This window comes from Pagrus pagrus (assembly GCF_965226575.1).
Source record: "Pagrus pagrus genome assembly, chromosome: 3".
NCBI classification, from domain to species: domain Eukaryota; kingdom Metazoa; phylum Chordata; class Actinopteri; order Spariformes; family Sparidae; genus Pagrus; species Pagrus pagrus.
In genome coordinates, this window is record NC_140187.1 from 16,773,857 (window position 1) to 16,789,999 (window position 16,143).

A 16,143-nucleotide genomic window follows, 5' to 3' on the forward strand; every position below is an offset into this window, starting at 1 on the left:
GGACCTCTGTTTGAAAGAAACACTTCTGACAGCACATGAACGCACAGATACACTCAGTCGCCACTTTATTACCCCTGATTCCACAGGGCACATCTGCATCGCATTCGCAGCCATTCTGGACAATGCTTGTGGGTTCAGCAGAAGCGTTGCAGAAGTCTTTTTTTGACGGAAACACACAGAGCAAATCTAGCCAGACAGGAAGTCAGACACAGGAACAGCATAGAGCATCCGGTTAATTTTTCTAAATTAAACATACTGAGCAGATTCTGCATTTTACAGCACAACAAAGTCAGAACAATAACAATACACACAACGTTTAACTCTGTACTTACCCGTGGTAGAAACCCAAAAATGTAGGAAAAATGAAGAAATAAACAGGTTGACATTATCCAGCCGGCACGACACTCAGCTTCTGAAACGTTCCCAGTGTGGTATGAAGTCGCATTGCACGTGAGACATTAGAGAAACGTCCCCGGTGGAATGAAAGTTATGATAGCGAGGTGTTGATTGCTTTGGACTATAAGAAGGCGTTTCTGTTATTTAGCCCACCCTTAGTGATATAAAAAGGGTGGACAAAATAACAGAAACTCCTGCCAGTACAATTTAGTTGTATGACTGCCTCCAAAATGATCGTACAGTTCAATCAACAACTTCTAAAACAGTTTAAACAAAGACTGAACATCATGACCTTCATGACTGAAGCATTTATTGCAGGAACGTTTTATTGGACTGAATTAGTTTCAGCCAGGCACACCTAAAAACTGCAACTGCTTATATATTGTGGAAAATAAGAGTTTCCTGCAGACATCAACTTGGACAGAGAGCAGCATGGGGTATTCATGTTTTTTATTGCATTATTGCACAAAATCTGTATATATGTAAAATCATATGAACCCAGTCTTGTTTGACAAGAGATATGAAATGTTGCGAAAACAATCCTTTGCTGGTAGATCTTGACACAAAAGAGTTGTAAACAGTGGCAGCTACACATGAACAGAACAGAACAACGGACAGTTGTATTGTTTTGCATATATAAATAGGCAAAGCTACTAATTACCCATTCTTAAAGCTTACACAGTCTTTTTTGCATCACAGCAGATGCACTGGCCTTTAAACTATTACTAGCAGGAAACAAGAAAAAACTAAAATCTGCTACACAGAGTTATATTCTTCTTTTTTCAGACTAACAAACTGAATTGCTCAAAAGTCATGCAGCCTGTGAGCAGACATTATTATTAAAGGATCAAAAAGCCACTGTTTTAAACACCTACTGATTCTTTGCTTATCACTTCCCAACATACCAATCTATACAACATAAATCTTTCTTTTACATTTTCATACTCTTTTTTATCCTTTACAAAGACTTACACTCTGAATCTGTTCAGAAAGCTTCTAATACAACTTAGCTTGACTGCAGCTGAATAACGTACAAAGCCACGTGTTAGGCACATCAGGATATTCACAAACAGCATGTGGTAAAAAGTATGAGCTTCTGTACTTGCAGAATGGTCCATATATCAATATTGAAATTCTTCCATCTTTAAAGAATAAAGGTGGTGAACTGCTATATTTATGTATTTGTCAACACATCCCTTAAAAAGACCAAAACCAACAATGTGTTTTGTTTCCAGCCTTTATCCTGTCTGTGGCTCTCAACCCTAAAGCCATTTAATTCTTCCTACACTGGATCTAATCCGTCTAACCTAATCAACTCTAACACTCAATTTGATTATGATTATTGCACGGCACTGTTTTCAGTCCATGACTTCACATGCAAGTGAACAGTTACATCACCAGGACCAAGTATGTAGGACTGACCCTGCAGTGCCTGTGTTCACTCGTGTTTGGACATTAGTTTCTGTCACAGAGGATTAAGCTATATTAGACTCCAGTTACACAGACAATACTCATTAGGCTTGATTCATATTTGGCTGAAGTCTTTTCATGGAATATTATATCTGCAGACTATATCCTTCAACTAAAAACGTGTGAGTAGCTTCAGGCTTAAATAATCAGTTTGCTGGACCCAAGGGTATGATGTTTGGAAATTACATCTTCTTCTTGTGTGTATGTTTCAGGGATAATCTTGAGAAGGATTCCTCTTCTTCACATACTGCCGCAGGTACTGGATAGCTGATAGCGCGCTCACGTTTGCCAGCAGAGCTGAACAGGATTTCAGAATATGTTAGTTTGTAGAACAGGATGTCGGTTTGCAAAGTTATACAATACGCTCATATGTTCAGTAGTTAAAAGCTCTAAAAACTTGGTTTTACTTGGTTAGTGTTTGTCAATAACATGAAATATAATAAATCAGATTTTAGATCTGTTACTGCTAAACTCTGATTGGTGCACAAAAATATGTGACATCACCTTTTAGACAAGGTTTTAGTAGATTATTATTAGTAGAATATCGGTGCAAAGAGTTTCATACCTGCTTTCCAGGCATCAGCAGCCTCCGGATCAGAGGATTTTAAAACCCAGGAGGCGAAGGCGATGCAGACCAAACACATATCAGACTGCTTCAGTGTGGAGAAGACACCATCTCGTCCTGTAAGAGACATAAAGATGCACAAAAAAGTAGTTTTGCTTTGGAGGTTTTTTGTTTTGCACCATCCAGTTCTGTACATAAAAGAAATTAGACTTACTTGTTGTCTGCACAGTTTCCAAAATGCTCTGCTGCACTGCCAGCTCTCTGCACAGCTGAGAAGGAGTTGAAGCGAGCGCAGTTACTGGTGCATCCGCTCTCTCTTTGATAATCTTCTCGGCCTCACCTGGAAACACCCAGGCACCGGACCCTCTGCACCAGATGCTACCTTTGTCGTGGAAGCGGATCTTCCTTATCGACAGCAAACTTTTCCAGCCGTGAAATCCATGTGGGGCTGCTGCAGACGTCCCAGGACCACTGCCCTGGAAGAAACAGCCAGAAACCATTCTGATTGGAGAGATATCGCCCTCGTCGTTGAAGTCTGCGCTCAGGAAAACATAGTCCGGATTTGGGAATGTGAGTTCTCTGACGGTAGGATGGGAACAAGAGAAAATAGGAATGGGTTTGTCCTCGCTGCGCTGGGACTCACAGAGGAGAGAGAGCGACGTTTCATTGGTGAATGTACAAAGAGTGAAGTCAAACACGGGAGCTGATGAGATGTCCTCTGGATCAAAGACAGTGACACAGCAGGAGTCTCTCTCTGCTCTATCCTCTGTGAAAAAGTCTTCAAACACGTCAGGGTAAGAGATTTGAGTACGTTGATCCAGTGTGTCTGCCTTGGATAGAAAAGGTGCAGGTGTTAGCATTCCCAGGCTGTCACTGGCTTTTAAAAGCACGTTTTCCTCCAGAGATGGACTCCCGCTGAGAAGCAGACTGATCTCATCATCTCCAAGCAAAGAATAACCCTCTGAGTTCAGAGCTTGTACGTTGCGCACACTTTTGCTTTTTGTTATCGGTCTCGGCCACGCAGGTCCTGATTCCTGATCCTCCGAAGATTCCTCTTCAAAGTCCTCTGAAGGCACAGGTGTCTCCTTTCCTTCAGAGCACGTGGACTCCTCTTCCTCACGTGCAACTAAAGGTGAGTCGCGTGTCCTTCGTTGGGTTTTGCTCTGAGGGTCAGGACTGGGGTTCCTGCTGGCGCCTAGAAACTGCCAATACTCTTCTTCGAAATCAGAGGTGGAGAAGTCACAGCTTGAGCGATCCGGTTTGGATTCGTCGGGCTGCGTGAAATAGTCTGAGTCAGCTGCGTCGGATGTGTCCATGAGGCCACCATCAAATGAATTATACTCCACGGTGTCAACCAAAGAGCTGGGATTTCTTGAGCAATCATCTTCACTCTGTGTCACTGTTTCCTCTGTGTCGCTGAGAGGTGTGCTTCTACCCATCCTGAGCTGTAAAATGTCATTTATGGTGAGTTTTTCCATTTCGTCCCAAAATGCAGAAATGGCGAACACAGGTCGAGTGTGGCCTGTGGCTTCGGCGTATGTTTCGGGGCTGTCGGCCACAGGGCAAGGTGTGAGGATTACATCGGGAACGAGGGGAAGACTAAGCTGATCTCCTGAAGAGAAACCAGATGCTGAAAGAGTCATTTCATCATTTTGGAGTCCAGGTGTGTCCGAGGGCACGCAGAGCAGCGCGCATCGTGTGTCGTTATCACATGTGGAGGCGTCATCTGGCATTTTGTCAACACTTTGGGCAACAGATGGAAAAGTCAGGGGTGGCTCAACATCGGTGCTTTCATAACCTTCACAGTCAGTGGAGAGACTGTTAGGACAGGGTTGTGTTTCTCTGTCAGCATCAGTATTCTCAGTTAGGCTGAACAGACGGCTGTTTGTCAGGGATGATGAGCTCTGCCATTGTTGGTTGTCCATGACAAGATGCTCCACTGATTCAGCAGCTGACAGATAGCCTTCAGAGTCGCAGCTGTGCATGGAGAGGAACTCAACGCTGTCTTCGAGCTCGTCAGACTCCACACTGTCTGACTGGGAAGGGTCCCTAGTTTTAACTGTGTCACACGATGTGGAGCTGTTTGGGTCATGGTTGTTTCTCTCTATTGTTACCAGTTTGTCTGATGAATTGTCTTCCACACTGGATGTTGAATCTGAAATGCCTCCCGTCTGACTGCTCTCAGGATTTTCTTCAGCATTCTGGTTCAGTTGTGTTTCGTCCTCTGCCCTCCTCCCTCCTTCAGATACATCATCATCTTTGGTCATTCGCTCTGACACGAAGCCCTCATCAGGTGGGGTCCTGCGGGTGTGATTGTTTTTAGGAAGTTTTTTTTTTCTTTGTTTTTTTTTCACAGACGAGGCGCGCGCCCGCTGTCGCGCAGAACTGTCATTCACTGTCACGAACCAGCGCTCCTTCTCTTCTCTGAGAGCGACACTGCCCACAGCTCCGTCCGCAGTGTGCTGCTCACTCACATTTAGTTCTGTTTGGCTGCCAGAAAGTGGGTCAGGTTCATGTATGGATGAGGTGTCACTCTCCGTTTGCGCATCGCCGTCTGAAGACTGAACGTGAAGTTGCTCAGTTTGCAGTGTGGTTGCGATGTTTGTCTCCTCTGTGGTGAATCTGTTTTCCTCTGGATGGTCGAGACATACATCAGACTTCTCCCATCTCTCAGGGTCTTCTTCTGCCTTTATGGTGAGATCAGACTGTTTAATCTGCACTTCTTCCTCGCAGCATCCTGCAGCTTCATCCCTGTTTGCAGCAGGGCTCCACTGCAGCTCCTGTTGGTCTGTGCTAATGACCGAGCTTGATTTCCCTGAATCCTCTGAGTCACTGAGGCTCAAGTTATCGGGGCAGGCGAGCGAAGGCTGCAGCAGGCCACACTCCTCACTGTCTTCATAGAAGCTCGTCCAGTCATACTCTGCAATGTGCATGCTGTGATCTAAATCATCCATTTTGATACCTCACATGCTCTTCAGTCTGAAAAAAATGGGAGAAAACAAAGATATGCATGATATATGGTTAAAAAATCATATTGCAATTATTTTAATACAGATACTGGGATATGTATCTGTCAATATGAATGTGGGGATGATCATTTTTGCATCACAACTTTCGAATTTCACTGAATTAAAAAAAAAATTAAAATCATGTCGATGTGACATTTGTTGGGGTCTCTTGCTTACAACCGGAAAATAAGATTTGTAGGCCAGAGCATCTCTGCAGCACTACGGTTCTTCATTATAATGCTGTTCTTTGTCACACATTTTAATTTCAACTTCAGTTTATTTAAAGTGCACGTGGCCCAGTGGTGCCAGTTGATTTAAAGCTTTACAGGTTAAAAGGAGGATTTTGAAATCAGCATTAAAGTGTCGACACTATATGTTCAATCTTTTTAGATCGTGTAAAGACTCTGGCTGCAGTGTTTCGGACTAATTGAAATGTTTTGTTGCTGTCTTACATCAATCTATTCCTGAGGTTCTGAAGGCATGTATGAGGATTTAAGCATCTGATTTTGATAAAATGGAGCATGTTTGTGCTATTACATGGAGGTAGAAGAAGGACCTCCATATTATATCCTTGATGTACGGCTCAAATATAAGAAACTGATCAAAGACCGGAGAAAGCTGTTACAGGAAGATTTTATTGCCTTCAACAAAAATTGCAACTTGTTGTGATTTTGTAAATTGCACTTAGTCATATTGTGATTTTGATTAGATGAGTAGTTGTGCAGCTTTAGCTGGAATGCTGCAGCTTCAGGTACTTTGAATAAAAAATAATAATAATAGTGGCCGCTCACAGCATGCAGCAGCATATGCTTAATATCCCTGCTGGGTTATAGTTAAAGTCACATCAACAAATCTGAGTTAAATATAGAATGTGCATTTGTCTGAAGCTTAACATTGTTTGTAATCAGCTGTCATTAGGAACCTGTTGTGCGGAAAGCAAACACGCTCCTGCATTAGTTCAAAGCTTGAGAGGTGAAGACGTCAGAGAGCAGCAAAGCAACACCAGAGCACCGCGGTCACAAGCTTCATAACAGACCCCAAAATACTCCACGGCCCTGCTCTCAGTCATATGACCTGATATGAAAGATTCATCTGTTCAATGTCAGGGTGCAACATACTCTATGAACTTCAACAGTATACTCAGTGGAGTGTTTAAAGTGCTAAAAAAATGCATTGATGCAATATGATATAAACATTACACTATCATCTTCCTTAAAAATGTGCCAAATCAAATAATCTCTGAGAGTTGATCTCATATTTTAAATTGAGCAACACATTTTTTGTACAATTGTTACAAAAAGATTAATTGAGTTATCAGGATCACTCTTTCATCTAAACCATAATGGACGTTGTTATTAAACACCCTCAGCTTGTGTCAAAGTCATCGAAGGTCTTGTCTATGATCATTATCAACACAACCAACATGAAGCACATACAGCACCTTTTAGTTACCGTGTTTTTGTAGTAGATAGGACCCTACCTGTGGCAGAAGGACGAAGCGTCCAGTATGCAGGTGTCACTACTTTCTCCCTGCAGGGACATTTCAGGTCTGAGGTCCGTCTGTCCTTGCATGTGTCAGACTGGGGCCTGGCCCCCAGCTGTTATAAATAGAGGAGTATGTTCAGTCACATGGAGCTGCTCTTGGTGCAACTGCCGTCCCTACGCTACCAGAGGTGTGACATTTCAGTACCTTAAAATACAAGCCCACTTACATTTATCAGAGGTGAGATCAATAATCAATTCCATTATTAACACAATAGAAGTTAAAGGACAGGGACACATTTTGTTACTATAATAAGGGCATCTATTTAAAATAAGATCTGCACAAATGTGAAGTCTTTTTTATGATGTTAAGTATACTTTAAAGTAAAATTGATATCATTGATAATGTATGAAATTTGTTAGGACATTTTTGTTAGAAAACTGTTTTAATCACTGACATAATAATAATAACATAAACTTAATTTATATAGCACCTTTAAAACGTTTTTTGTTGCTTTGACAACAATTTAACTTAAGATTATTTCAGTGTTAACAATGACATGCTTTATAAATGTATTAAGCAATTCTGAAGGTTTATACACGTGTTTAAACTTTATAAAGCTCATCCAAATATTTTTTATAGTTGAACTACGCAGTATTTATTAACCATTTACCAAGTATTATAAACATCAGATGCAACTTTACAATAAACAACTGCTTAATAGATGTTTTTTAAAGCCTTTTATTGTTAACATTGAAAAACATTTTACTAAGTTTAATTAACTATGAATGTACCATTTATTAATTATGGTTATTATAATGTGTCACCGGTTATTTAGTGTTTATTGCAGATGCTAATTTGTAACACTTGTTGTTAGAAGGGCTTTAAATCAGCAAAATAACTAAAAAGAAATTATTGTCTGGCACACAGTGAGGCATTGTTTATTATTAGCAGCAGCAATCACAAAATAAACATATACAGTATAAAAATTTGTCAAATTTGTCTTTGAACAATATGAAGTTTAAGCTGAATAGTAACTGGAACTGCACGGAGGGAAACAATGGTTATGGAAAGGTGCTTTATTTCTCCAAACATTACACACATCTTCAGAACATTCTTCATGGCATTGAAACTAGAATTTGTACATCATTACAAAAACAATATGTCATTTGTATAAAACAATATGTACATGTATTCAGCTTATGGTCATCTGTACAACAGGGTACAACAGCAAACACAGAGCAAAAAAAAATAATATTCATGTAATGACTGCTGCCTTTTATCTGGTTCACTTCATATGGCTTCACGTGTACTAAAGACAGAAATCTATTAGAAATAAAATCAAATGTAGCAAATAAAACTCGCAGAACTAGTCTTGTTTCAGACTTGTGTACAGTAAAGGCCACTGGATATAATTCAAATACCCAATTATTCATCACGTCATGACTAAACGTTTCCTGGCTGCAGTTAAAGCTCATAATGGCACAGTAATTATCACAGTAATGGCACACAGTAAACGCCATTTTCTTCAGACAACATTTGGCAAAAGTTAATAGTAGTCAAGTAATGTTCACATGCAACAATAGTGTTGCCATCTATACAACAAAAAGGTCTCAATCACACTCACCAGCAACAAGTTATTTAGAGTATTTCTTTTTAAAATTAGCTGATGACCTCAGACAAATAAAGTGCACAGGGATTCAATTATTTTATGCTTTTAGAGAAAAATATATTGGGATTTAAATTTACTTCATGGAGCAAAAATGCTTTTATTCTATGAAGTTGTTTTGTAGTATCACTTTGAAAAGACACGATTTTGTTGCTGAGAATGACTTTAAATCTTTCTGCTTTGTGTAGTAGAATGTGATGTATGATGCATGATGCAGATTTAATACATTCATCTTGGTTAAGCTCACAAACAAAATAAATACAAATGCAATAATAAAAATGCAAAAAAAGCTAGCAAACCATCAATAGAGTCTGGAGGTATGAAACTGTCAAAATCTAAAATAAGTTAAATAAATAAATGGCTCAATAAATCAGTAAATAAGCTATGAAATGCACCAGAAATAATACAAAAAAGAAAATATAGGCATTAATTACTTTTGTGACATTAATAGATATTTGTTTTAACTTGCTTCTGTATTTTAGGTGTAATTTTACCATTGTATTTATTCATTCATTCATTTTTAAATGTCTATTTATCTAAGCATTTATTTAGATTTTTGTTTTTGTGTTTTCTTGAAAACTAATTAATAAACTTAAATTAATAAATAAAATGGAAAATTAAATTGGAATTAATACAGAGAAAAAATCATACAGAAGCAAATTTAAACAAGAAATATCAATTTATGTAGCATGTTACAAATTAATTAATGTCTACATTTATTTTTAACATTTTTGGTGCGTTTAATGGCATATAATTTATCTATTGAGCCATTTATTTATTTTGTTATTTTTTGATTTTGGTGTCAGTCCTCCATAACAGAGGGTCCCGTTAACTCTACACAAAATATCCCGATCCACACATAATTTATGCTGTTGGTCTCATTGTAATCAGTAAGACTCAGTGCACTACAAATTGAGAATAAATATCACACACGTAAGAAAAACAACATCGAGATTGCAAACTTAAAAAGAAAGACTTCCATCAATCATCACTGGACTGTGGACTGGCTTTGCTTTAAACATTTCAACATTTTGGGAAATACACTTGAGAGAGTTATATGAGAAGATCAACACCACTCTTGTATCTATTAAAAAATATATAGCTACAGCTTAGCTTAGCATAAAGACTGGAAACAAGGGGGAAACACAAGCCTGGCTGTGTAACAAAATCAACCCAACAGCACCTTGAAAGTTTACTTACCAACACGTTATATCTGGTTTCCTACAAAAATCAAAGTGGAAAAACAACATCTGCCAAAATACTCTGGCATTTTTTCCACCTCAGTTTTCATACAGATTACCAAAGATATAACATTTAACATGAGTGAACAACTTTATCATCTTTAAGGGGAATTCCAGTATTTTTAAACCTTGGACCTATATCAACATGTTTGGCTATAAATGGTTCAGACGTACCAAAAGTTTTGGATTCTGTCCAGTAGATTGCCTCAGCTGCAACACAGCTGCAATAGCTGCAATGTAATCCTCTGGGGCAACTGCGACTGTCAAAGAAATGTCCACTAAAAGTGCTTGTTTTTGTCACAGTGTCTGACAACAATATGGAAACGACTCCTTAGGAGACAGAACTGTTTTTTTAAGGTTTAAGGAGAAGTCTTGCTCTGAAATCTCTTGAGGTGAGAGGTTACAGTAGTTGCGTCATCTATATTGTTGTAATCGGTTACATTTTCAGCCATGACTTTGGAAATAAATTCTTGCTGACAGTTTCTAGAGGTGAACTCCAAACACCTCTCCTCTCTGACTCAAGTTTCTACCACCATCTTCCTGTAACAACTCTTGCAAGATTTTAGATCGATAGTTCTCCTTGAATGAGACTAGTGTTTTTGGTAAGAAAAAAAAAAAAAGGTCTATCTCTGTATAAATTGTTTATGCAAAGTTGTCAGACACTTGGAAAAATAACCTCAGCTTGTCAGCAGCTAAAACAAGCACTTGTAATGCATAACTCTGACAATCTCAGTTGTCTGAAAGGATTATGTTGTAACCATTGCAGCCATGTCTCTACTGACCTGCTGGACTGATTCTAAAACTAAGTATGAAACTTTCACACACTAAAACATATAAATATAGGGCCGGGGTTTAAAAATAGCGGAATTCCCCTTTATTGTCGAACTATACCTTAACAGATAGGGCCATATATTCATGAAACCCATCACTTAAAAAGGTGCAATATGTAAGAATTGGCTAACTCTTGAACTCATACAACCAACAAACAGGGGCAGCATATCACCAGAGTAACTGCTAACTGCTGCTAACTGTACTCTGTTCCATGACTGTAGTTGCTGTTAGCTACTTAGGTCAGATAGCAGTGCAGCTAGCCAGACTGCTGGCGTAGTGTTGGTGTTGTCACTGCTTGCACAGGAGCTTTGGACTGAGGTTTTCAGGCACGAGGCTAGTTGGTTAGCATGCTATGTCAGTAGATGTTCTCTGCAACACAATACATATTCGTCTTTGAAGTGACATAAAAACTGTCCTAACATTCTGTTGATATTATTTTTTAAACTAAAATTCTTACATATAGCACCTTTAAGTTTAAGTCACCTGAACACAAACGGTCAAACAGCAGATAAAAACAGTGTTTAGACTTAAAAACAAAGGAGTGACCCTGAAGTGCTGCTTGAGGAAAACACAAACCACCATCCGTAGAAATACTGAAACATTTTTTTACTGGGATATTTGAGTTACTGTGTAAAAAAACTAGTTTAATATGAACAAGTCCCAGACTGTTTCAAGGTTAGATACTGGATACTGATTGTTTTCAATTGTACACTCTTCTTAAATGACAGAAAATGCAGCAGAAGCAGCTACAGGTACATTTGGCCACTTAAGTACGAGTCAACTGGTCTTTCTTCACACCGCTGAACCTTCACATGATGAGAAAATCTAACAATGCTCCTCTCCTACCTGCACCAGCCCTCCAATCCCTCCGCCTACACATTATAGTCTTGAGTGGTGGATGTGGTGGGTACGATGGCACTGTTCACCGTTGATGTTGCAGAGGGCCGCTCCCTTCTGACATATCTTGGCTTCCTCACTTCAAAGGAAACACACCACAAACGAGAACATTTAATCACCTGACAAACAAGAGGAGACACGCACTGAATTTTTTCAATGCACCATTAAACTTTTTGTACGGTTTGTGCTTTTGAGAACAACCCAGGATCACCTTTTGTGCCTGTCATTGCTACTCATTGGTGCCAACATTGCAAATACCCCTGGGTAATGTCTTGACTGCTTTTGCATTCCTCTAAAGCTTTGCATAACACTACAACCTGTTCAGCAAGGTCAGCCACAGTTTCAAAACAGACATTGTTGCTGTCTCACCTGACGAGGAGGGGATCATCACCGCCTGGAAGGGAAAAACAAAACAGAAGTCAGTAATAATGTTTTTGTATGGCAAGACTACAATAAACACATTCACAGTCCCGACACAAGGCTCCAAATGTTCTGTGTTGTGTGATTAACTATGAACAAACGATAAAATCGACTTACTGTCTCACTTGGTTGGAATATGAAGGCTGTAAAAGTACAGAAAATGTTGTTACATGTTGAGTTTGACTAAAAATCAAATACATTATCTCAGATTTAATGGGTGTGGTGGGTCAACAGGAGTTCCTTGATTTAGGTTCGACAAAAACCTGCTTGTGTAATTACTGTGCTGTGCAGTGTTTACCCTTGTTGCGGCGGTAGAAGATGCCCGGGAGTCGGTTGGAGCGTTTGAGGTAGAAAAACGAGGCAACAGAGAGGATCAGGAACAGGCTGATCAACAGTGTTCCCAGAAGAAGAGAGGCTGCCACACCCGGCCCTCCTGCTCAGAGGCAGAGAGAAACAGGAAGTGGTTGATTAGAAACATGCCGAGGAGCTAACCTGCTGCTGCAGACACTTGAAAAACAAAATTTGCATGACACTGAATTTACAGGGTTCGTTCTAATATTTTAAACTCACAGACACATTACAGTAAAGCCATGAAACAAATAATTATACATAAGGAAATAAGTAAATCCATCAATAATGAAGTGATATCTTACCAATTTTAGGAATGACAGTAGTTACAGTTGTGTGGTTTTTCTTCTCCACTGTGTAGTCTAGTGAACACACAGAAAGGTCAAATTAAAAAAACATGACAGATGACATTTGGCTTTTTATGTATTCAAAAACAGTCAGTAGACAGCTCCCAGTCCTTACTGTAGGTGCAGACTGTTATGTTCTCCAGATCCACAGCTGCTGAGTCACAGAATATGCAAACAGTGTTGCTGTTCTCAAGGACACGCAAGAAGCATCCTAAACAATTCATAAGAAGAATAGATTTAACTTTATATTTAACACTTCATGCCCTTTGCTATTCTAGTCCTGACAAATTATTCATTTCACCCTGCAGTGTAATTGTAACAAGATAGAAGTGAACATGACAAACTTATGTGATTATAACTTCTGTTACATTGATTGCTTTATATGCCGTATTTATAGTAAAATGACTGGTACTTACTGAAATAAAATTAAAAAAAATAGTCTCACTAATTCAAGTTTAAAGCCCTGAAAGCTCTTTGCACTGCAACTTAGGAAAATACATAAAAATTGATGAAACACAAGCAAATCTGTGATTGTCTTTTCTCTATTTGCAGCGTTTTTCCTAAATGCTGCATGTTTTGTCTATTTCCATGTGTTTTCCGTGCGTTGAGCTGTCAGGACCACCATGTGTTTTATTGAAACGGTTTATTTGACCTTTTCAGTCCTTTGACTGTCCTTGAAGCCTGCTGGAGCAAACTGTCTCCAACAACAACACAGTCATACTTTCTCTTTTTCTTTCAAGCGGAGAAATGAAACTAAAACATAAAAAAATTGTTTATGTAATGTTTGTACAGCGTGCGACACTCATTGTCTGTTCTTGGTACATCCTCTTTAAATTCTTTTAATACATCTCTTCAGTGCCATTATGTCTTTAAGTGAAATATTAATACATATAAATTTTGAATATTTGAAATGGTTTCAGCACTTTTTTTCTTGCTGTATCAATGCACCAGTACAAGCTGCGTTTTCTCACTCTCCCTTCTTTCCGACAGTGAGTTGATACACACACATTATTTGTAAAGGTTTCATCTAATGATTAAAAAACAAATGATTATGAAATAAAGTGTGATATTTAATGTTTACTATAGCTGTTCTCTGCTACTAGCCAAGAAAAAGAAAGAAAAGTTGCATACCGTTTCATGTCATACGCTTGGTATATCTATCTTTAATAACAATTAAAGATTTTATGCCCTCAATGTCAGTTTTCCCTGTGGTATTAAAAATGGTACTGAATATCAATATTTCTCAAGGTACTGTATTGAAGTTAGAAATTCCATTATCAAGACAACGCTAATGTCTTTAATGAATTTTTAATGCAATCAATCTGTATTAGCACTCATGGATGAGAAGCATAGCGTACTTTTTTAATACATAGATATTTTACATGAAATAACAAATCTAGTAGGTTCAGTTGAAACTTAGATGACTCTGTCATTTACTAAACTTTAGCTATTGAATAGTCAGTGGCTTTGTAGGGTCCAAAAGTCCCTACGATGTTATTTTATCTTTAAAATATGATGCATTTTGCACAAGACATCATCTTGTCAAAAGTAGAGCAAGCATAAGACTGAAAAGAATAACAGAAGTCTGACTTTGGAGGCTTTATGTATTTCCATTTATCAAAGTAATCATTTCACTCAGACTAATTTATAACTGACAATAAAATAATAGTGATGTTTTCAGGTCATAACTCTTCGTGATATATGTATCTGTATATCCACAGTACCTGGTTCACAGTGTGTGTCATTTGAACATGAGTTGTTCGCTCTCTGTTTCTCGCCACAGCACTCAAGCGAGTTCTGATGTAGAGCCTGCAGACGGAACAGCATTTACAGATTCAGTCACAATTCAGTGCAACCTCAGCAAAGCACACAGCGGCCCACTGGCTGGGGTAACTTTCATTTTCTACCTTAGTTACGGGTGTCTCGGGTCTGATAAGAATCACAGTTGCAGCCAAGACCAAAAGGAATGACAGAGCCATATTCAAACCCTAAAAGATCAAACAGAGTTGAATTAGACACGCATCACTTACATTGACATACCTTTAGCCATAAAGTACAGGAAAGAAGAATGATTAAATAAAATACTGTTTGAAGCAATAATTTCACATTTGTTGTATATGAAAAAAAAAGTTCCTAACCTGTGATTTATGCAGACCTTAGGTGATATTATTGACTCCATTTATCGGAGAGATATATACAGTAAACTACTCAAAATTAGTTAGGGATATTGGGATATTTTATTGTTTCACTTGATTGTTTATTCTGTGACATTTTTATTTTGTGTTTTGTGAATATTTTTGGTCCCCAAAAACCCTGCGACTCATTTCAATTGACTTTTATTGCATATACATGCACATGCATATATGCACCCATATTGCAATATCCTTAACTAATTTTGAGTCGGGTAATTTCACAGATACTGATATACAGCCAATAATATAGATTTTCCAATATCAGGCTACTTTTGCCCCAATTTAGAGTAAATTTACATGTTCTGCACCCCTCCATATGTCCGTAACAGTGAGCAACATCAGGATTTCTATCCGTCTCTTATAAAAATTACTACTTCCTTAACTTGGCTGATAATCAATCAATACATTTGACAAGTTAACAATCACCTTGAAGTTAGGTTACATATGTAATACATGTCTGATAATGGTCAGTGCTGCATCCAAACTACACAAATGAGTCACCCACATCCAGTTTAAATATCATTTAAATATTTACTTACTTATAATATAAGGGGGCAGTCTTCAACAAATGTCAAATAATACACTTTTCTGCTTGCCTTTACGTTAAAACTCTCAACTTTTACACCTACATTTCTTTCTGCAAATCTCATCACTTAAAGAGTTAAACAACACAGCTAGTGTCTCTGGAAATGACATTGATGTGCTAACGTCAGTGGAGTTACAACGTACAGGAAACAACCAAGGTGTTTAGCTAGCTAGCACCTGTCACTGGGATGAAGTTATGTCGTGATTGAGCTAGCAGTCAGGGCTAAAACAACGATGTCAGCGACACACAGGCTGATTTTACTAATCCATTTAAATCTGTTTTACGTTATCGAGTATGTTTACAGTGTCAGACTGGGCAGCTGCACATTGCTGAATCTGGGAATACAAAAAGTTAACTCACCAGCCAAACACTAGGCTTTGGCCTGACCAAACTCCTAGGTGCGGTTTAGACCCACGTCAGATCTGGTCCGCCGCAGAGGTATTAACAGACGGTCACTTATATTTCTGACAGCTTTGTCATCAACACACCCTGCAGTTCAAGCACAGATTATCCTACAGTGCGTAGCTCTCATAGCTACCTGCTTTCATTTAGCATCGACACTTCCGGGTACGATTTTCAAAATAAAACCGTGTGCGTAAAAAGCCTGGGAAAACATACAGATAAATAAATAGATGGAAATCAAGATTAGAATGATGAAAAAAATTAAAGATAATAATAGAAATGCTGTGA

The 16,143-nt window shown here is 38.5% G+C and overlaps 2 protein-coding genes across 2 annotated transcripts; both read right to left on the reverse strand.

Annotated features, from left to right (window-relative positions):
• Positions 1–829: 829 nt before the first annotated feature.
• Positions 830–6,983, reverse strand: perm1b (PPARGC1 and ESRR induced regulator, muscle 1b). The gene is made up of 4 exons (XM_084348496.1): positions 6,920–6,983; positions 2,646–5,410; positions 2,432–2,548; positions 830–2,163 (listed from the first exon to the last, which is right to left on the reverse strand). Exons 2-4 carry the CDS (start codon positions 5,383–5,385, stop codon positions 2,075–2,077), a joined length of 2,946 nt encoding a protein of 981 aa, XP_084204622.1. The 5' UTR covers positions 5,386–5,410; positions 6,920–6,983; the 3' UTR covers positions 830–2,074.
• An 864-nt stretch (positions 6,984–7,847) lies between these two features.
• On the reverse strand, positions 7,848–16,013 carry cUnh1orf159 (chromosome Un C1orf159 homolog). Its single transcript, XM_084346926.1, has 9 exons — positions 15,814–16,013; positions 14,583–14,663; positions 14,400–14,484; positions 12,791–12,886; positions 12,634–12,690; positions 12,279–12,413; positions 12,098–12,123; positions 11,930–11,954; positions 7,848–11,639 (listed from the first exon to the last, which is right to left on the reverse strand). Exons 2-9 carry the CDS (start codon positions 14,652–14,654, stop codon positions 11,536–11,538), a joined length of 600 nt encoding a protein of 199 aa, XP_084203052.1. The 5' UTR covers positions 14,655–14,663; positions 15,814–16,013; the 3' UTR covers positions 7,848–11,535.
• Positions 16,014–16,143: the final 130 nt, after the last annotated feature.